At 38.0% G+C, this 22,606-nt stretch overlaps 1 protein-coding gene across 1 annotated transcript in view; it reads left to right on the top strand.

Moving 5' to 3' along the window:
• CABCOCO1 (ciliary associated calcium binding coiled-coil 1) overlaps window positions 1-21,788 on the top strand; it is a 48,057-nt gene extending 26,269 nt beyond the window's left edge. Inside the window, exons 6-8 of the mRNA XM_009917136.2 lie at window positions 17,980-18,102; window positions 18,502-18,642; window positions 21,426-21,788. Of these exons, the coding sequence (XP_009915438.2) occupies window positions 17,980-18,102; window positions 18,502-18,642; window positions 21,426-21,503 (342 nt within the window). The 3' untranslated portion in view covers window positions 21,504-21,788. The remainder of the gene's footprint in view (window positions 1-17,979; window positions 18,103-18,501; window positions 18,643-21,425) is intronic.
• Window positions 21,789-22,606: the final 818 nt, after the last annotated feature.

Raw genomic sequence — 22,606 nt, 5'->3', positions numbered from 1 at the left:
CAGAATTTGATTTTTTAGTTTTATTTTCCTTTTTCTCTTTCTGCCAAATCAGTTGGGGAAGAATGGATGAAGAGTAAGGAAAAGGTAGCATGACTGTTAACAAACTAAACCCTGCTTTGTGGAATTCAGTTGTATAAAAGGCCATTTTTATAGATTTGTGCCACTTACAGGATTCTGTGTGTCAAGTCCATTAAGATCAGTATGGCAGGGGGAAATTAATAAAGGCTCTCATTAAGAGTACATTAAACTCGCCCAATACTACAATAAACAGTAGTGGTGCAGCGGGGTATTGCAGTTTCATTTTTACCTGGGGGTCAGATTGATTCTGTCAACTAGTTCCCTGTTAAGACCCAATTTACTTGGGCTGCATAAAAACTTCAGTGTGATGCTAATATTCCGTTGAGCTCTGTCTTCAAGGAACAGTAATTTCTACTCATCAATGACATTTTGAATTTGAAAATTAAAGAAATTGTTGAGATGGAGACTTTTGGACAAATTCATCATGGGATAACCCATGAGAAAGCTTTTAATGTCTGGGTTTTTTTACTGCTCTCAGGTATAAATTTTGAGTGTGCAGTTAGGATTTACAATCCATTTCAGGTATCCTCAATCCACTGTACCCGAAGTAATTTTAGGGAATCTACTAGGATTGTATCTAAAATAGACAGAGTACATTACCACAGTATGTAATGGTAGCAAAATTGGGCCTCACACTGAAAACTATTAAATTCAAAAATATTCTTGCAAAAATGCAAGTATCCCATATTTGCAGTTGTATAAAATACTGCTATAGCTTTGTTATGTGTGTGTATGTGTAAATAGAGTAGGAAGTGCTGAATTAGTTCATTTTGTGGATCTTTCCCAAGTAAGACTTCACATTCAAAACACTTTAACTAATTTTACTTTGTATTTTCAGTAGTAAATTAAGGAGCCTAGTTAGTTTTCAACATTAAGAGAAGGTTGCTGCAGTATTTCTGCAATATAGCAGGAATTATATTTGTTAATATATTTTGGGAGCATTTAAATTCTAATCACACAGACGAAAGGAAATTTCAAGTAATGGCAAGTAAATTTAAATTACACAACAGTAAAGACTTTCATACCTTTGAAAATATCTCAGCACTGGCTTTTTTTTCACTCGCTTTGATTATCCATGATCACAGCAGCAGAATTCTATTGCTGTTGCCATAATTTCTAAAGCATAACTGTGCTAACATGAAATATGTATATATAGGTACATTTGCCAACTTGTTTTAATTTTTTCATTCACTTTCCACCTCATGTACTGGGAGGGGCTGCAGATCAGTACACTGTCTGAAGGAAAATGCAGAATTGTTGCAGGAGAAAATGGAGATATGCAGGCAACATTTGCAGAAAAAGTAAGCTTTTTTAACTGTGGTTTCAGAGTGAAGAAAATTAGGTTTCTGCCCCATAAAACATGCCTCTTAGACCTCTGGGATCCCTCAGTACACTAGCCAGCATTTGCTGGCCATACACTTGTAAGTGTCTCACAAGCACTGTGTAAGAGAGTATTTTTATGCCACATAAACTTGGCAGCTTTGCACCCATTGAACATTATTCTGGATCAGGCCTCACAAGCTATGTATGTCTAGTAATCTTATTCATATAGCTTGGCTTCTCCTGCAAGCTGGGTCTTGGCTAAAAGAGAAAAATGCAATACAAGACACTTAGTGACTGTGGAGGGGAGGAAGATTCTGTCCAAGGAAGCATTTTCTTACCCTTCTCCGGCTTGATGCCCTCCTGCCATGAGACTTTGCACCTCTTCAGCAGCACCTGCTCATTGTAAAAATGAGAAGAGAGAACTAAGCACCACTGTGACCAAAAATAGAATTCCCTAATTCTTTTTATTGCCGTGTTTAACCTCTGCTCTTTTCATTATATGCATAGCAGGAGAAAGGGGATGAGCTTTAACAACTTGTCAGGTATTAAGCAGTGCAAATTTTTAGCTAGAAATCATGTTATCAGTTGGAAGTAAACAATAAGGCCACATATATTTAATATTTAATAAATTTTGAGTTATGCTATTCTTTTAATTACATTAATCAGGCAGGCTCCAACACTGCAAGCCTTAGGGCTTGAAGTGCAATTTCAATGCTTTGTAATAAATTTGCCAAACTTTGGGAAAAGATGAAATGGCTTAATATTAAACTTTTGCTTGATTTAAATTTTACTAACCCATGCACTTTATAATTCATATTTTTTCAGTGCAATGTACTGCCACAGCAGAACGATCATAATAATAATTGTGAGTAAGCGTTCCTTTTGCACACAGGTTTTGCTTATAAACTAGATGAATAAAGGGGCCTGGAGTATTGAGGGAGTGCTAAAGACCTACAGAGCCTTTCACTTCAAGGTCATTGGTTCATGCACACATCATTAAAGACAGAAAGATACCATCTGACTTCTGCTTCATAATATACATGAAATGAGTTAGTGGTGTCAGTGGAGACAAGGAGAGGATACAACCAGTTTAATAACAACAAAAGAGGTAGGAATAATGCATATATCCAAAAAAGAGGCGGAATTGGGAGTTACCAAATATACCAGGCTCCTGTCTTCCCCTGCATGCAGTCCTAAGGGCTGTATTTGTTCTTCAGTCTGGAAAAGTTAGGAAGGTTGTAGCCACCCTACTTGGTCTCATTTGATGTCATAAGCTTAATTGAGTTGAGCTGAGTAAATACTAGGTAGGAAAGGATCCAAGGAAAATTCAGGTAGAAGATGGTTTGATGATGAAGTAATAGTGAACCTGGTTTGATGATGGTAGGGCACTGCACAACAGGCTCTTTGAAGGAAGCTGCAAAACTGATATCCTGACCACTTGTCATTACCTCAAGCGTATAAATCACAAGCAGAAAACTGTTGGCCACGGTGTCCTCATGACTGCCATCCAAGTTAGTAATTACAGCCTGCCAATGTTAATGCCCCAGTAAAGTTAATCGAATGAGGTACTCTCTCTTTTGATCAGTTGTGCAGTGTTATTGTTGTTTAAGGCTTTTTTAAAGAAGTAGTTGCTTTTCAGTAATGTGATCCCTTTATGTGAGACCTCTTAAGAAGATTAGGTGTGTTTAGAGGAAGGAGTGTGTGTAACATGGCAGTGATTTTTATTAGCCATTTCATATTTAGTTGTCAAAATGAAGTAAATTGCTTCTGTCTGCTGTTGTAAGAAGTGTATTATTTTTCCCTTTTGTTCTATGAACCGCTGAGATTTTAAAGGGTACTGTTGCACAGCTGCCTTTTCTCTTCCTTTGGTCTTGTTGTCATTCTTTGTTTTGAAATCCAGGCTGAGACTGGACCCAGGATGCCTTTGTCAGTGTACATGTTTTTTAGTGGAATAAATTATTTCAACCATTGTAAAAGAGCCCTATGACTTCTTCTCCTTTCCATAATGGCTTTAGTTATGAACACATACAAAAGTAAAAAAAAAAAAACCTTCCCATAAGTAGTTACTTTATTAATAAGCTGTCTTAAAAACATTTCACGAGTAAGAAGGGATATAAGGTGAGAAAGACCAGAGAAGGAGAAACTCAGCCTTCTAGACAAGGGGAGATACAAAGGAGTTTGTGGGGAAAAATATAGAGATATGCAACGCCAGCTTGGTTTGGTTTGTTTCTTTTGCCCTTTAGCCCTTGTTACTGTATACTTAAAGTTTTTATACCTTTAGAAGAGGTTTTAGTCACTGGTTTTTTATGGTTTTAATATGTGTATAGACTGAAAATATTTAATCGTATCTTACATTTAATGTGGGATTTTCTTTTTATTCTCAACACTTGTCTACAGCAGAAAGCATTTTTTGAAGACCTCTTACCTGCCTGAGCCACTGAATTAGTCTAATGTAGCGGTTGTTAATTTATAGGTGGTTTCACTTAATTGTAATGAGGAAACGCCACTAGAAGACTTTGTAATAGCATTTTATGAATTAAATTGTGGTTTACTTGTAAATATGTGATGCTCAATGAAAGGATCTCTGAACTTTCCTGAATTTTTCATTCAATAACCATAGCCCATGTTTGTTTTTATGAGGAAAGTGAAGTTCCAAGTATTTCATTGAAGAGGCTTAGATGTCTTTTTGAGTTAATATGTCAAAAGCTTCTCTATAAAAAATGCATTTCAACCTCTAGGTATCCACACATTGCATGAGTATTATTTCTTTTCGTAAAAGATTCCATCCAAATTCACATCATAACTTTATTTTTGGCAGTGACAGTTTAAAACCTAATCAGGGTCAAAAAAAGGAAGTTGTCAGAGGTCAAAAATAAGAAATTTTTGCAGTAGTCCAGGGGGAAATGTACATAGTTTATGTCAGAAAGAAAATGTGGTAATGAATCCCTCACTTTGCACTTTGTTTCTTTCACCTCCAAATTTGAATACAGAAATTTTTTGACATAAAAATCAATTAGGATTTAAATTTGTTGTAATCTCTGTAAGAAAATGACACAGACTTGAAGTAATTAAAAAAAAAAAATTCTTCAATCACAAATTATGGCAACCCGCAATATTTTGTTGGTGGATTTTTAGGGTTTGAAAGAAAAAAATTAGATCCAATGGAACTTTTACATTCTGAAATGTTAGTGCATCAGCTTTATTGGAAAAAGCTGAAATTGTTCAAATGACCTCAGTAAAACAATTTGGACTACAATTCCCGGAATGCTTATGAAGCTGACATGTCTACATGTTCTTAAAAAGTCATAATCCATCATTCTGATGCTAGATCGATGGATTATGACTTTCTGATGTCAGATCTATGAATTAAGGCTTTTTTGAGTACAGCCTGCTATCCAATTATTGCCCCTGTTCGTATATTATAAATCATTATTCCTTCACCAGGTAGTCAGCAGTTTCTATTTCCTAATGTTTCAGACCCTTCTTTTTTTAGCCATTGTGGCGCTCCCATTGAGCAATCAAAAACAGAGAGTGCTGACCTGAAAAATAAAGATTCTATCACAGCAAATTGTTGAGGGAACAACATTCATTTCTAATTCTTGTAGTTTCTGTTGAAATAAAGGGAATTAGATTAGATTGAAACAAATCTCATCCCCTTCCTGCACAAACAAGCAATATAAAAAATTAGCACAGAAGTTGTTGGCATGTATTGACTTCATTTTTAAGCGCTCATGCCTGAGTTTCTTAAAAATGATGCTTTCTTCTGATAAGTTGATTTTTTTTATATGAAGACAGATCAGCTTCTGATTTAAAGCTGAAATTTGCCAGCATTCTACCTTAAGAGATTGTGTCTATTAGGTGGTGTTAAACTGAAGTTCCTTTGAATGAATTATTTATAGAGTTAATAAACTTACTTCTAATGCAATGGAGTATATGATAAAAGTAGAAAATGCTTTACTGTAACCAGTTTAGGTGTGACAGATCAAAATGTATCTGAAACAACTTTATTAAAAGATATTCAGAAAAAGAAGAGCTATTTTAGAACCTATCGTGCATCCAGAGAAGTCATTAAATGAAACGTAATCATGCTGTGTTGCAGAGTTATCTCAACAGATTTCTCAAGCTAAGGGAATTTAGGTCTAGTCCATATGTGGATGGAAAAAATCAATAGTATGATCTTCTCGTTGTTGTTTTTCATTTCATTTTGCTGTACTGATAGTTCTTCATTAGGATGCAGTTTTCACACTAGACGGCTGTGCATAAAATATGTCCAGTCAGTACATTGCTAGCAGAGTTGTTGTCAAAAAGGATCGTAATCGATGAAAGGGAGGGTAGTATAGTGAAAGTGGTAGAATTCGTCTTTTATTAACTATTTGTTTTAGCCCTGTGTCTGTCAAGAGAGAGCTGTCACAGCGCTGGCTTGTGCCGCAGTTTCTCCTTTGGGTGGCCACGTGGATTCTAAAATCTGTGTCTCAAGGACTGTTTCTATGGCACTTTCCTGAAAAACAGATTTGTGTATCTCGTGTTACCCCTGTTGCTATTCAGTCAAGGATGTTATCTGAAACCACATGACAAAGTTAACATAGTATTTTGCATGTCCTGTCATCAAGTAGTCAGGGGAGTAATGCTTTAATATGCTGTAGTTTCTTTCTTAAAGGAAGACATTGTCTCATTGTCTTGGCATATTGATCTCATTCCTTATTGTCTATTCCAGGAGCTCTAGATGTTAGTGGCATCCTTGCTCTCACCTTCCTTTTCCTGCTCTCTCTCTTCCACATTTTCAGATTTTGGCCACTAAGACTTCCAGGGTGCTGCAGAGCATTAGAAAGAGCTGGTTTGTTGGGAGAGCACAGAAACAGATATTCCATGAATGCTTCTGGAGAAAACATGATTTCAAGGGCAAGTGCCAGCACAGAGATGGAACCACCGGCGCAGCTTCGAAGCCTTTCTTGTTTTAGGTAGCTTTCCAATATGAGACAGCTTTAGAGCCCAATTGTGCTGGTGGGGAGTCTAGCAAAGTTCCTTCTGCCATCCATGGAAGTAGGCTCCAACCCGTTTTGAGGTTTCCTGTTAAATGCAGTTGCCCACTAGATGGAGACATTATATTTCATACATTAGTGGATATACAGATGGTAATCAAACCCACCAGCTGCTGCCGGCTCTTTCCAGGCACCTTGCCAATTTACTGGCAGTATGTTGACTGGGAAGCAGACAGTGACACACTTTGATCGAAATGCTTGTATGATGATTTTTTTTGTTGTAATATTATTGTTTTTTTAAAAAATGATAAAAGAGATCAAGATGTGTATCTTGATCAAAGGGTACCGCTGTCTGCTTCCCCATCAGCAACTTCTAATTTATAGAAATCAGATTGCATGGAAAGCAATCAGCAAAGGTTTGAGGTCTTTCTTGTTCTCACTGCCAAGACATGCTGACAAGTGAGAAAATTAAAATCAGAGAAGGTAGGGAGAGAACTAGTAAAACACTGGTTGAAAAATAATTATTTAATGTTCACAGTTTTAATAATTTTAGGGCTGTAAAGAAATCCAGTTAAAGTGCTCAAATTGGCTATTGCTTGTATTATAAGAACACTTTAAGTTCTTTCTCTGATGGAGGATGTTGCTTTGAGACTAATTTACCATTGAGAGACAAATATATCTGTTAAGTTACTTGTTGTCATGGAGAAATAACCTGTCTCTGGTTTTGGGGCCAAGTTTTTCAAAGGTATCTCCTATCAGCTCTATTTCTTCCACATGGCGCTGTGCATCCAGTGTGATTTATTAGGGTGTATACATGATATAATGAACACCTGCAAAGAGCACTTAAACCAGTCAGTCCTGTAAATGTGAAGATAGTGTGTGCAGAGGAACTATACTGAAAATTTGTCTATTATATTTGGTAAGGTCTTTTCTCTTTACGGTCTCTAGTAGGGTCTTTTCTCTATTCAGCCCTTGGTATTGAGTCCTTCTTTAAAAGCCATTTTTTGTTTTGGATTTTTTTCATCCTTCTAGGCTTCAACAACAATTAGCAGCTACATATACATATATGTGTGTGTGTGTGTGTGTGTCTATATGGATTACGTCGGCTGGAGAAAGACTGTGTTTCCGTGCATAGGTGAATATTTCTGGCCAACATAAAAACACAAACCCAACGGCAGTGGTGAGAGTTGCTTCACATTCTGCCAAATGTTAAAATCAAAATAAAGAACCGTATGACAGGAGGACCTAGGATATGTGACATTTTGTCTAGATGGAGCAAGGGATTATCAGAGGGAAATAGCCTGACATAGATACAGAAGTGAACAGGGCCCGCCTCCAGAAGTCTTTGGAGTGCCATCTTTGATACAGTCTTCAGGTTACGAATCTATTGGAAAAGGAAGTTAAAATCTTGGTTTGGTGACAAGAGATACTGTTGGAGCCACACTAGACATTCAGCTGCTTCATGCAGTCTGGCATGCTTGGCAGTTGGGGCCAAAGGGGAGCTTGAGACTAGAGAAATAAGTGTACAGTTCAGCATTGCACTCTGCTACCGGAGTGGTGAAGACGGATCTGTTCAGCCCCACTGCCTCTCCTCTGCGTGAGACAGCCGACCCTGTTCCTAGTTACTTCCCACCACTCCTGCTCTCCTCCTCTGCACCTTGACCCACACTTTTCCCTGAGCTGCTGAATAAGTCTTTCCTTCCACAGGACCAATTTAATTCCTGTGTCCCCATGCACCCCACTTTTCTCTCTGTTGCCAGCTGAGCTTTCTAGTCATCAGTGATTTTTCTACCCTCTCCTCAACTTCTCTGCTTGGCAATCCAGACACATCTGATGTTCCTGATAGGTGTTGTCTTCTGAGGGCTGGATCGAAAGACAGGAGCTTCAGAGTAGGCAATGTCATGTTTCTGGGTATAGCTATGCATTCTTAAGAGAAGGTGCTGCTGTTTGGTGTTTGCTCCCTCTAGGTACTTAGGATGTTGCTATTTAGGAAAACTGCCAGGGAAAAGGTGCTGCTAAAAGGAATAAATAGATAAATCCCTTTGACATCATTGCTTCAATTTTTTCCATCAAAAGCTGACACATTGTCTTTATCTCATCAGGCAAACTGTGTGCAAACTTTATGATCACATTGTGTTTGCCTGTTCTTGTAGAACAGAGTGTCTCAAAAAGACAAAACACAAGGGGAGGAGAAGAAAGCCTATAGCGTACAATTCAACCCAGTACTCTTCGTGTTCACTTTATAGCCGACTCAAGATTTTTTCACTTCAAAGTTTGCTCTCAGTTCTGACTTGGGTTAAAATTCTGTATGATTGTAGAAAGATTCTTTGAACAAATGTGAGATTTTTTTGTTTGTTTGTTTCTTGCATGTGTGGTAATTTTCTAAAAGATAAAGTTAACTTAGAGGTTACAAGGGATAAGGAGTTAAGTGAGTGTTGGTTTGTTGGAGTTTTTTATTTGGGGAGAAATTATTCAGTAAAAATGCTTGTTTCTTCTCATGCTTTTTTTTAAACAAATTTTGAAATATCCACATTGGATTATACGATTTGTCATGAGCTTCCTAACAAGTCAAAGCAGAATGAAATTTATGCGCTTTTTCACCAGAAACCATTTCATGCCCCAACAGAAATGGAAATGACTCTTCTCAGAAACCTTCCAAGTTGAAGTGGGAGGAGATAATCTGTAAGATGTTACCTTCTCAAAAACAACCTCACATCATCCAAGGTGTGGTTGGCTTTGGCAGTTTACCAAGAGGAAGCTTACTAGATTTCAAGTCACTCACCAAGCCAAGCTACGCTGAAACAAAGCTTTGTTTAACTCTTGCATTCACCAGACTAACCCTGCCCCTATCCACAACTGCATTTTTATTTAATGTGAGTGACAGTATGATAAGATAGAGTTAAAACTAGCCCCAGCATTCAAGCTGAGATCCAGTATAAACAGATTTATGAACATGTACTGTAATAAGGAGAGCCTGCTTACAATGGGGTATGAAATTCAAGTGTCATATAAGGAAGTGGTGGTTTCTTTTGAGTAACAGGCTATGTTTAGAATATTGCAGATTCAAGTTATATAGAAATGCAGTTGTAAGGAAGTACTGATATCTTAGACTTATGTGGGTTTTTATGTGTACCGATCAAATATTCTGGTGTTAATCTTCTGATGTTAAAATAGACTAGTTTCACATAGAGAGGTGACTGAAAACTGTAACTCTGAAATTTGAGAGAAAAATTGGCTTACTTCTGCATTCCTAAATTGGGAAATGTATGTTAATAACTTAATTTTGATGATAAAAACATGAAAAATAAGTCCCTAAAATAGTGTCGAGTCAATTTTCTGATAAAATAAATTTGTTTTCCTATTTGTGATTAAAATGACCTACAGTAAGATTTTTTTTTTAACAAGGTGTTAATTAAAAATATGGAAATGGATTTTAAAAACATTGCAGTTCACAGTGGAAGAATTACCATAACTGATTTGTTCTCAGAGCCATGCCTGTTTTGAGATGTTTTTAAGATGTCTAAGTTACTGGTTGTTTTTCTGCATGATTGTTTCCAAAGCAAAATGTGATTCCAATAAAAACAGTAATTGAATTTACAGTCCACAGGACAAACTGTTGTTTTAACAGAAACTTACACACTCAGGCAAAGACTTTATGTTTTAGGTCTAATAACAAAGAACAGAAGCTCCCCATTTTTATGTGACTGTATATCCTGAAAAGTTTTCTAACGTAGCATATTTAAAAAAATCTATATTGTAGTTTTTAAATTGTGTGAGCAATTTTTTTTCCCTCTTAGCTCAGAATCAATATTCTTTAGGTTGTTGTTTGTTGGGTTTTTTTAATGCAACCTTTTAAATGTTAGAGCAGCTTTTTTTCTGCAGCATCAGCTAGGGGTGAATCAATATAGACAAGCCTATGCCCATCTAATGTACCTGATGACTGAGCGGCGTTTTGAGAGAGCTTGTTCCTTTGTCATTTGGTGGTGTGGGAATGTACAGAGTATGGGGCAGTTGTGCAAGGGGCTTGTCCATGACCAGTCTTGCATAGAGAAAATGCTGGTTTCAGAGAAAATGGATAGGAAGGGAAGGCTGTTCAAGAGTGCCGGTAGGCAAAGGCAGGAGATAGGACCTCTGTCCAACTTGAGGCAGTGATTACACATTACTGTATCAACAGCAGAAGATTATTTTTCTGCTCTCGGACTTTCTCAGCAGGAGCTCCCAATCACTTCTTGCACCCTTTTGGTTTCAAAAGTTTCTTTTAAAGTTTTCCTAGTTTTGCGGGGAATCTTCTTGGTGCCTTTCTTTCATGTACATTGTACTCATGTTTAAATAAAGCCCAAAGACCGTGCTTACTGAACTAAGAGAAATCTGGTGGGGTATCATGCAGCTCCCAAGACACATGCCTGCTCTAACTGGTGTGTACACAGCATGAAATGTGCCAGAGATAGACCTGCATGCTGGAGATAGGCATGTCTACATAAGCATTTTTTGGGCAGCCTTAGGACTGACCTGAAGCCCTGTGGAACAGTAGTAGTCAGTAAGACATTGCTGCATCTTGGATGTAACACCTGGAAAAAACAGCCCAGGACGGTGCCAACAGCTGTCTGACTTTTACCATACGTGCTCAGGGCTGCAGGAGGAACGTGTGCTGCTGTTAATCTCCGCTGAGTTTTTACAGTGGTCCTTTGAATAAAAAAGGGAATATCTCATATTTCCCAGCACCAGGCAAACTGGGGAGACTGAATGAGGCACCCAGCTTTCCCAGGTTTCCTGTATAGTCAATGGGAGAGGTAACAGGCTGTGCCCGCTGTGGTCCAGGGCAGGTATATCAAGCGATTGTTAGGTTCTTAATTTATCTTAGTTGCTCTGACTGCCTCTCAGGAGATGCAGTCTTCTTTGTGCTTACTACAAGGAGGGGGCTTAGGGGGTTGACAAAGCCCCTAAACCAGGTGTGATGAATGCCATCCCCCTAAGCGATTTAATTCTTATAGGCCATTTTGTTGCCAAAGGCACATGCTCGCATGCAAATTGATTTTCTGAAAGTGTGAGACTGCAGCAAGTCTTTATAAAACGTATGAAGCCTCCTCCTAGAAAGAGGTACCAAAATGCACCTGGCCAAGTATGCTTTCACATTTTTATCTTAATGTTTTCACCATTCATATCAGATCTTTCCTAATTAAATGATTTGGAAAAAGAGATGTACAAGGAAATGTAAAGCTCTGGCCTTATAAGGTGTATGCCACCTAAATATTAGACTGCCTATTGTGCATTGGGTTCAACAGAACCTACTTTTATGGTTTTCTAATGTGATCACATGAGTAATAAAAAAAAGCCTTACTTTTTTAAATATTTGTAGATCCAGCTAGATGGTTACTGTGGAAAAGGTTCTTGTGTTTTCATTGGTTTTTTTTAATGGCTTTAGATCCCTGTTGAGTATAACTGCACAGCCAGAATAGGAGCTGCCTGCTCTCTGTTTGTTTGATGGGTGCCCCTGAAGTGGAAAGATGGGGTTGGCACTTTGAAGAGTCCTGTCGTGCAAGAGTTGCACTTTCAGGTATTGAAAAAAAATCCTTCACCCGTCCCTAAAAATCTGCATGCATTGTTTTTAAAAGGGTTTTGCTAACCTCAAGCATTTAAAAAGGTGAGACAGATCCCCCCAAAATCATGAGAGTTGCTTAAAAGTAATTATTGTTTGGTTCTTTTTGCTTGCAGTTTAGTTTTTGAGCTTTCAAGATTCATGTTCTCAGTCTTTCCTCTGCAACCATAAGGGCTAGACACTGACTTTATTTTTAAATGAAAGCTGAGATTCTCTTGTAATCCCACAACTCTAGGAGATTTGGCAATTCTAAACACAATGTGAATTTAGAGTGACCATTCCAAGGTGAATCATTTAGTGATGTGTCCTCAGCATGAAAGCCAACTGGAGATTTTTTTTTTTGGACCTTTCTTATTTTGTCTTTGTAAATAATCTGTGAATTGGTAGTAATAACTGGAAGCTTGGTAAAAGCAGAAATAGATGACTGAAGCCCCATAAAATCGGTTTGTTTTGTGGTTTTTTTTCCAGTATGTCAGGATATTCTTTCAGAAGCTAGGTATTAAGGGCATTCTGCATTAAGGTATCTCTAGAGAGGAAGGCTTTGGTTGTTTTTGTAGAAGCACCCTTTTCTACTCAGTCGAGCATTAAAATTGGCAGCAGTTCCTGGAGTAGCAAGAAAATCCTGGTTGTTGCCCTCATATAGTTACTGAAAACAGTAAGAGGATATGTAAAAGCTTTAACTCCAAGGAAAAATATTTATAACTGTGACAGTGTGTTTCCTTACAATAATTTATGGGCAAAATGTAGGAAAGGAGGTACATAAGCTATAAATAATATTCCGTATGTAAACATAATGGCAGTAGCAAATTCTTTTTATTTAAAAATTAATATTGATGTTCATTAATATAAATTACCACATTTCAGATGACTCTGATGTCCTTGAGGCCAGATGTCACTGACTGATTTACAGCTTCCTGGGGGGAGGAGTAGATCCTGTTTTGTCAATGTAGGCACCAAATTGCTTCAGATAGTTATTTTGGACTAGATTAATTACTGAAGTATTGTCAACAAAGTTGATTCACATCTCGGCTCAGAAACATGGAAAACTCTCTTTAAAACATACTAACTTGAATTCTGAAATGCAGGAAAAAGAGCATAAAGTATACCTTTGACTTACTGAACTTTCGTCTCATTTAAGAAATAGTGGTTTGAAAACTCCTGCCCAGGAACGTGCACACAGAATTTCCATGTGCATCATTAGCAACTGGGGAACATATTTCAGAGGCCAAGTTTAGTCCCTCATTGATCTTAATTCTACTTTAAATATTAACACAAATGTGTAGAGTGAAGGCGTTCAGAAGGAAGCTCTGCCATCTTAGTCACGCTGCACAGATCATATATCTGGATTAAGTTTTTGAGCGCTTCATAATATCCTTCGGTCCTTTGGACCTTGTGTATAGCATTGCTGCAAAATAGGATGGCAAATGTATTTGTAGAGCTATCAGCAGTCTCCCAGAAACCTCCTGTGGGAGCGCTGGCGGGCGATGCCTCAGGAGGCAGGTAGGGTGGATTTGCCGTGTTTGCATATACTGGCAGGTTAAAGGGGGGGCAGTGGGAAGGCAGGCTGGTTTGAGTCAGTGCGAGACAGTGCATCTCTGTCCATTAGTTATTCATTCAAATTCAACCACATGAAATACGCTCAGCTAACAAACCATATCTTGTAAATGCCTTTTATTCCAGCAACTGAAATTCAGCACATTTGTAGGTGTGCAGCTGGGTGTGCTTAGCATGAATGGCAAACTAATGTAAATCCTGTATGAAGTATTTTGTTTCACAGCAGATCTCACACATATATGAGAGAAGTCTGTGCAGGTCTCTGGTAGCATAAAGTCCTATGGCATACAAGTAGAAACTACACAGATGATATGAATATAGAGAATAACACACAAAGAACACCCTTTTTTAAGTGAATCTATCATTCATATAAAATCAAATCTGTATCCATTGAAAGGCCATTGAAAGGCTTTGAAAGATGTTACAAAGCTTTAGAAATGGTCCATGCTGAACATGGGATGTTTTTTCCAAGCCTTATAAATAATTATTTTCCTATGTTTGGTAAGATTAGCTATAGACAATTTATGTTAAGGCTCCGTGGAGAGGAGTACAGAATTTCAGATAATATTAAGCTGAAAAGGTGGTTTAAAAATGTTTCTATGATACAAAAGCCTTGTATCAAAGAGGCAAATACACCACCGCCTCAGTCTCTTTTCTCATTTATGAAATAAGTAAGCATAAACTATAAATTCTAATTTTCAGCAAGTATGTTAGTAAATCCAAACTGACCTTGACCTTAGCTTTGCTAATTTCCAAACTCTGATATTTATTCCCGGAGTAGATTGTTTCCCTTCATACCACATCCATAAATACTGCAAACCTTTCCAATGATTTGAATTAGAGTGTAAGTAAATAGCTGGTTTTAATCTACATAATATTTTGAGAGCAGACGTTCTGTGCTATGACTATTAAGATATACCCGGCAGCCATTTGTATAATACTAAAACCTCTTACATATATTATTAAAAGTAATGCTATCAGCCAGGGCTTGTTTTATGCCACAGAAACTTAAAATAATAAAATACAGTGTGGATAAAATCTGCAATAATAGTAACTTAAGCAAAATTAATTTAAGTAACAGATAACATCTGGGGGAAAATGTAATGGTATATTGGTAAGTTATGCAAAGCTAATTTTATAATAACTACCACATCTGTGGAACTCATTTATTAGAATGCTTTACCAATCTTCTTTCCTGCCATTATTCTGTTTTAGAAATTTTCCTGTATACTGTTTTATTGTCTTTGCTCTGCCTACGTTTATAAAAAGGTAATTTACTAGCTCTCAACAACAAGGAAAGTATGTGGGTTTATGTACAGGACAACATGACACTTTTTATACTTACCTCTCTTTATGTACATTTTTACTTGAAAGAATTCCAGAGAAAAATTGTGGCATAGGGCTGTACATTGAGAGCAATGTTTGAACACCAGCTACAGTCCTCAGCTGTGATTACGCCGAGGCTTGATGCAGCTGGGGTGGGAAAGTAAAGGTGATGCTGAATGATATTTCCCACATTAACCTCTGCTAAATGTTAGAGCAGCTTCTAGCCTGCTCTAACTTGTCCAGCTTCAAGTGGCCTTTTGGCATGCCACTGCACCTAGGAATTAGTAAGAATATTGCATTTAACTTCTGCTCCCGCCCGTCACTTTTGGAGCATCCTTTTATCTGCAGCTGACACCGATATGCCCTCTATATTTGTGCAACTGCCTTACGATTTCTTTATGTTTGAATTCTCATGGACCCATTGGACTGCAATGTGCAGGAAAATATTGCCAATTAATTTAAAGGCATTATCATCTTGCCAAACTGTTTCTCAAATTTCGATAGTTATATTGATTCAAGAGGACACTTTGAGTAATACATCTTTGTCATAGTGAATAATGCTCACATAATGACAAATCTTCAGGAATTTCAAAAAGGAGGATGAATTTTTTAATGTAGGTCAGTGGAAGTAATTCACCATAAATTTACTCAGACTTCAGAAACTAGCAACATTTTTTTAAAGCCACTGTAACTGTATAAAACTTACTGTGTCTCCTTCTCTGTTTTTAAATAGATTTTACTACAGAGCCGTTGGTGCTATTAAACACGAGGTTTTGTTCAAAGGAAATACAAAGACTTAATTGTGTTTTTTAAAGGAAAGTATTGCATCAGAAGGATTCATTTAAATACGTTTGTTGGCTTTGGGCTCTCACCACAATTCATTCGTTCTAATTTTCCCCTGGACTTGTTAAGGACACAATGTATAGGAAGGAGCAATGCAGAATGGCATTTTTAGGTCACTATATTTTGGCTGTAAACTGTAGCACTGCTCATAAACTTATTATTACTAAACAAAATACTTCATATTCTACATTGAAGTTACACAGTCTTTTAAAAAAACTTTTGGCTGAATGTTGAGGCTATTACGGCTCATTAAAGAGACTAGTTCTGCTGTAATTTAGTTATTTCTTAATGATCCAAGGGTTATTATTAGACACGGAACAGAGGAGTAAAGAATGGCTCTCTTTAAAAGGATGCAGTGAAGTAAAAATATTATTCTAAAACAGAACCTCTGAAAATCTTATCCATGCTACAAAAATGTATTTGATCATCCTGGAATTGATTTTAAAAACCCAGTCTAGGTTTTTTACATTATTTCATTTTTTGCAATTTGGACTGCAGGGAATAAATGGAATAATGATTTAATCTAAATAAAGAAAATATTTTGAGTGAATAGTTAACTAACTAACCGAAAAATGTTATCTTAAGGAAGTAATTGTGAATTCTCATCCAATTCAGCTAATATTTTAAAATGAGAAAATATAAGGTAAGAAATCAGAGAAAATGGAATTATTTGCTAAATCAAAAGAGCTCTAGTTTAAAAAAAAAATCAGAATTTGAAAACAAAGCTTCTTTTTATTTTAGAAAGAATAACAAGCAGCTCAGCTTAAGGCTTTTTCATTTTGCCGCAAAAACTAAACTTTCTGACTATTCTTTTTGTGAGTCTGTAGGCACTAGCAGAGTGCTGTAAAATTTGATTCATGAGTGATACAGGAAAATGCTTCTATAAAATCTGGTTTTCTCCTCACTTAAATTCTGGAAATATTTCTGTCAGCCTTTTGGGTTCTTATAAATATGGGCTAACACTGTCTACCTTTTTTTAGTGAGCTCACACGACAGGGAATCTTGAAGATAATGACAGAGCCCAAACATAACTGCTGAAAAGCTTTCAGGAATACAAAAGAGATTTTTAATGCAATAAAGCGCAATGGCTATGTCTCACCATTTATTTTAAATTTTTACTATCACTGTTTTCAAATGTATAGAATCTTTAATATTTTCAGTATGTTTAACTGTAGCAAGTAACTAAATAAACCAAATAGCAACCTAGCTATGATTTCAAGGTATGAGGAAATTAATTTATGGGAGCTGCAATTACCCTGATGTGAATTAATGTGGTTGACTTACACCATCCAAGCAAAATCATGTTTGTAATAGCTGACTCAGAACTGGAACATCTGCCTGGTATTCTCTGTGGGCACTTCCCATTGTAGAGGCCCCAAATGTACCATTTTAGTATTATACCTCATTCCTTGCTTGTTCAAAAATGCCTTTTGTCACCATATTTGGTATATATGTTCTCTGACGTGCATTTTTTTCAAAAAAACAGCACAAAACATTGCCCCTTTAGAGGACACAGGGCCACCTTCTGCATCACTCATGAAAGCCCCAGCACAGACTAAGTGCTGCATCCAGGTCCTCTGGGGGGAAAAAGCCATTTCCTGGTCAGAGCGTTCCTGGTCAGAGCGTTCCTGGTCAGAGCATTCCTGGTCAGAGCATTCCTGGAGCCGCAATTCACATGCCAGCAGAATACCAGTGAGGTTCCCATGTTCACAGGAAAGAGAAAGAGAGGCAAGTTGATGAAGCAGCAAAACTTGGACCATTAGCGACTCTTAAATTATAGTCATATTAAAATGTTTTTCTTAGGGCCTTATTTCATGCAATGTCACTAGAAGTGTACGCCAACTGACTCCTTTGATAGAATACCCTAGTGGTCAGCTGGCCCTTTAATTCCAAAATGCAACAAGATCCCCGTTCAGAAGTGACAAATTTGCATTGGGAATACTACATGTTACCTAAGCTCTGTGTTTTCTAAACTTAATTATCCACATGAGTAAGAAGCTGTAGTGTTATGAAATTATGAAAATCATCTGTTCTTTCCAAGTATTATAAAGAGGGCCCCTTGAGATGCAGCTAGAAATTAAAGCTGATCTATAATCATTTTCAGTATGCTTTCCAGTTCTGAGCACCTGGATAGTAACAAGAAAGGTATTGGTTTTTGTTGTTTGCCAGCCATTTCATTTCCATTTAAGAAATTCTGCAATAAACCTCTGAGCAATAATTAAACTTGAATTACTTTTTTCTTCTTTTTTCTTTTTTTTTTTTTTTTTTTTGTACTACCAGTATGTGATTGAACTTGCCCAACCTGCAGTTCCCCCCTTCCCTGCTCTGCTGGAAGAAGGCATACCTTTGGATATCAATTCGTCATTCATCATATCACCAACAGCTGCAGAGACAGAATCTAAGGTATAGAGTTTTGTTCCTTTTTTTTTTAAATTATTTTTTAAAGCTGCTTTTCTATGATTCTCCTACCTCATTCATTCCCACTGGAGCCCAGCCACTAATGACATTTATTCTCCAGAATATAGCATGCATTCTCTTCTAAGAAATTACTTTTAATGCATTAATCAGTCAGCAGAGGACACTTATTTGAGTCAGCACCTCTGGGCTCTTGCCCCATGCAACTTCATAACATCAGGATCTGCCTGGCCTGGGCACTGAAAGAGGGACTGACGGTCTCTGTCAGAGTGGGAGGTCTCAAAAGCAGGCTTCGTGTGTTGTCACATGTCTTTGGGCTGACACTGTTTGGTCTTGTAGAGAGCAGAAGGATGTACTCACACATTTCTTGTGGTTCGTTGCTGCTAGGGGTCTGATCAAGAGGGTTACCTGGAAGAGCCCTGCCCAGAGGCAGAGTCCTTCGAGGCAGGTGCTGTGGCTGGTGTCACTGCTGAAGATCAGAAGTCTGCAGTGGGTGAAATCTCAAATGAAATTATTGGCAACCTTGAGGTACTATTACTAGAAAGCTGTTCACTAATTCTGTCTATGGTTAATTATCTAGCTCAGCCTTAATGAATATAAACTGTATTCATGCTAAAGCTGGCAAAAAGCACATCCATATGCTGTGAAAATGTGAATTAGCCTCTATAAATAACTCCTAGTTTAGTCAGCTTACATGTGATAAGATAAAAAATACTCAGTAATATAACAACATATATCTTCAGCAGTACTATGTGTTAAGAAACATGGGCCAAATCCTTCTCTCAGTGATGTCAGTGATAGAATTCCTTTTCAGGATCAGCTGGTCTGATGGAGCATATGCAATGTATGCTTAATATGAATTGTTAGATGCATCTATGTTACACATCCTTCAATCTGTTTAAGAAATAACGCATTTATGCCAATTCTAGACTTCATTTGGTAGGTGCATAACTATATGAGAGCTGCCTTAATGGAACAGATCAGGTTTCAGTACGTGGTCTGCAGACTCTGAGGAGACCATGAGTTCTTGCTTCTGGGGTCCATGAAAGGGAAGGAAGCTGTTGTCAGTGGACTTAAATTTGTTGTAGGGTGATCTGCTTCTCTACAGGGAGGTCTGTAAATTGAAACATGTGAAAAGCCAGCAGAGTAGATCATTGTTAGTTTGTAAACTGCTCCCTCAAGCATATGCAATTATTGAAAGCAAACCAGCTAGAACTCAGTTCCACCAAGGAACTGGTGGAATTTGATCTTATTTGCAGCAGCCAGGTGGCATTAAGCACTTTAAACTTTAGATGCAGCACATTGGACACTGTTGACCGAGCAGCAGTTTATTAAATATCTAATATTATCTGAAAAGAGTTTGATATTGATAAATTACTTTACATGGATTATGTATGAATGGGAAATATAAATTAGAATAATGATGCCATCATTAGATCTACCTATTTGATTTCATATTCAATTTCAATATGTCTTCAGAAACAGGAGGGAACCTGGTCTCTGTTGTCTTATTCCTGTCTCTACCTACAGAAAAAATGAAATGCCTGTTTTTCACTTGACCTTGATTTCATTAGCATTGGTGCCAAGAGCTTTTTTTCTTCACAAAAAAATGCACAGATGAGAAAAATGCCCTTTCTTCTTCTTCTTCTTCTTCTTCTTCTTCTTCTTCTTCTTCTTCTGCAAATCTGGTTATATACACAGAAAATAATTTCCGTTTAGTTTCTAAAAGTCTGCCAGCAATGTATCTTTTTCACCTGGTTTCTCAGTTTCTTGACCTCTGAGGTAATCTTATCATTAGATTTTTACCTGATACATGGTCAGACTCATACCGTTTTGTTGTTAGGTGTGAACTGTGATTCACAATCTACATTATGTCTCCAGGGAACATAAGGCAGCTGTTGCTCTAGTTGAGTCTAGAAAATAACTTATAGTCTGAAATCACAGTGCTGACACTCAGTGATCACAACAGCAGCCATCGTGAAGTATAGTGGCAGCTGATTTTCACTGAAGGTAGAATCAGAGACAGAGGGATGTAAAAACTGGAGAAGAAAAGGCAGCTGGGGTGGCTGGGAGAGGATTAGCGTAGAGGATCAGCATTCCACAGCAAAGCAACTAAGTTTGCATATAATGTAAAGGGATGGGGGCATATTTGTGGATATTTGAGGGTGGATTGAGTATGGTGAAGGCCGTCTCCAAAGATACAAAGTTTGAGATAGAAATTCCAGCTTTTTGATGCTAATCTGAGCTGATGCTAATTTGAGCTACTGCAAACTCTGAAAACATTTTAGCTGTGGCTATCCATTGATGGGCTGCAATATAGACTGGTAGGGATTTCTAGGACTGGCAAGCCAAAAAGCTCCTAAAATGGCAAGTACTGCAAGCTTTTCTGGGCCAAATCCATGCACTTTACCAAAATTACACAAAGTCCATTAAGAATGTAACTATAAGTTTTGAAACAGTTTACGTGGGGTCTGTGAAGGACCTTTGAGCCTGTTCCAGTTGTTTGAACTAACCTTTGCAACTCTTGGAAAGACTATCATTGTGCTCCTGCCATTTCTCATGTATTTTTGCAGTGATGAATGCTGATATTGAGAAATATACATAAATTCCCCATAAAACCCCAGTTTTTGTGGCCTTTTTCAGTGATGCCACATTTCCAAATGCTATAGAATTAAAGATTGCTATGCGTCATCACTGCCAAAGATTTCACTAAAATATGTCACAACCCTTGTACCTTCCCCACAAATGTAACATTGTAAATTTGCACTCAATGTCTACAGCAGTCTGGATTTCCAGAATGAGATACACATTCATAATTGTGTTTGTAATTAAGAAAGACAAGCAACATCACAGAAATATGGTTTTTTATTGTTCACTTTCAGTAATGCTTTCTGATTCCAGCAATGTTTCAATAAAATGCATTACACTAGAGAACAAACATCTGCAGCAAAGGAAAACAGTGGCAACAACCAAATCCCAAAGCAATTTTTCTGATTTGGTGTTTATTGGTAAAGGCTGTCTGAGAATACAGGCTAATTAGCCCATCTCCCAAGACAAGGTTACATGAGAAATGGCTGTCCCGGATCACTTCCTGTTCATGGCAGTCATACCATACATACATCGGAATTGTGCGCAGTAATATGATAAAGCGTTATCACCTAAGTACAGGCTGAAACACTGTTATGTCTGCAAAACAGGAAGGTGTGTAGGATAATGTCTTACTGGACTACAGTGTGTTAAAACCACAAAGACAATGTGCAGCCTAAGATAGCTCCATCACAACCACTTTTTTCTTCTGCTTTTCTTTACAGGCAGAGATAAATGAAAAGCTGCAAATGCAAGAAGCAGCTTATGCTTTGAGAACAGAAAGCTTAAAAAGTCCTAAATAGCCAGATAAGAAAGGTGATGTTGAATTTTACAGAAATTGGACAGTAGGGGATGGCGCGCACAGAAGACTGGCTCCCTGCCTGAACGTAATTATTTTTTGTATAAAGGAAAATGGTTCTGTTAACATTTACCTAGAACTAGTTCATCACAGTTCCTCAAATTTACTGTGTTCTGCCAGTGCTGTTATTTAGTTTAGGCTTAAATAGCAGATTATAAACAGAAGGATTTGTAATTGAAACATGTTGAAGTTCAGTTTATTTCTCAATAGAAATCCTAATTAAAAAAAAAAAAAAAATCGCTGTAGTTTCATTCTCTTTCCTTTTTCCAGTTGTGAAATATTTAACAGTTTCTGCTTTACACCTCTGGGTTTTTTTCAGGAAATTTTGCTAGAAGGAGAACACATAGAGAGAAAAGATCATTTCGAGGCACTGCAGATATATAATGAGGAGAGAATTTAATTAACGTGTAATTACAACCTTTTCACGGTAGTTATTCATTAATAATACGTATGTTATTTAATTTAAAATTGCTTCCTAAGCTTTAAAACAGATTTAATATCTGACACTTCTTTATTTCCACCATAACGGAACTGCGTAAAGGAAGAGTCTGCGCTTTCCCAGTATTCCCAAGCAGAGTTCCTTTTGATTTCGGTGGCGATTTTTCTGGAATTCCCCTGAGAACGTTTCCACATTTTGCCAGCCGCGATGGAAATGGTTCAAAAGGAATCTGGCCAAAGAAATGACGTCCGTTCCGAAACCGCAGCCGGTACCAGTTGCCGCGTTCCGGAGCCCTGTGCCCTTGGAAAGCCGCTTCGACATTACGGCCACGCTCTCGGACGGGAGCACCTGCGGCAGGGAGCGGTTCAGCGGTGAGGAGCCCCGCTCTGCTCCCCACGACGACGGAGCAGCGGGGTCCTCCTTCGCTCCCGGCCGCCCTTTTTCCCTCACGGCGGGGACGGGGACGGGGACGGGGAGGGTTCGCCGTTCGCCGGCCCGACGGGGCCCGCTCCAGGCGCGGCCCGGCTTTGGAGGGGCGGGCGCCGCCAGCAGGGGGCGCTGCCCGCACGCGCCGCAGGCCCGGCGCGTGCCGGCGGCCTGGAGCCGGC

The sequence above is a fragment of the Haliaeetus albicilla genome, chromosome 11 (assembly GCF_947461875.1).
Source record: "Haliaeetus albicilla chromosome 11, bHalAlb1.1, whole genome shotgun sequence".
NCBI classification, from domain to species: domain Eukaryota; kingdom Metazoa; phylum Chordata; class Aves; order Accipitriformes; family Accipitridae; genus Haliaeetus; species Haliaeetus albicilla.
This window is presented reverse-complemented; position numbering and strand designations above follow the sequence as displayed.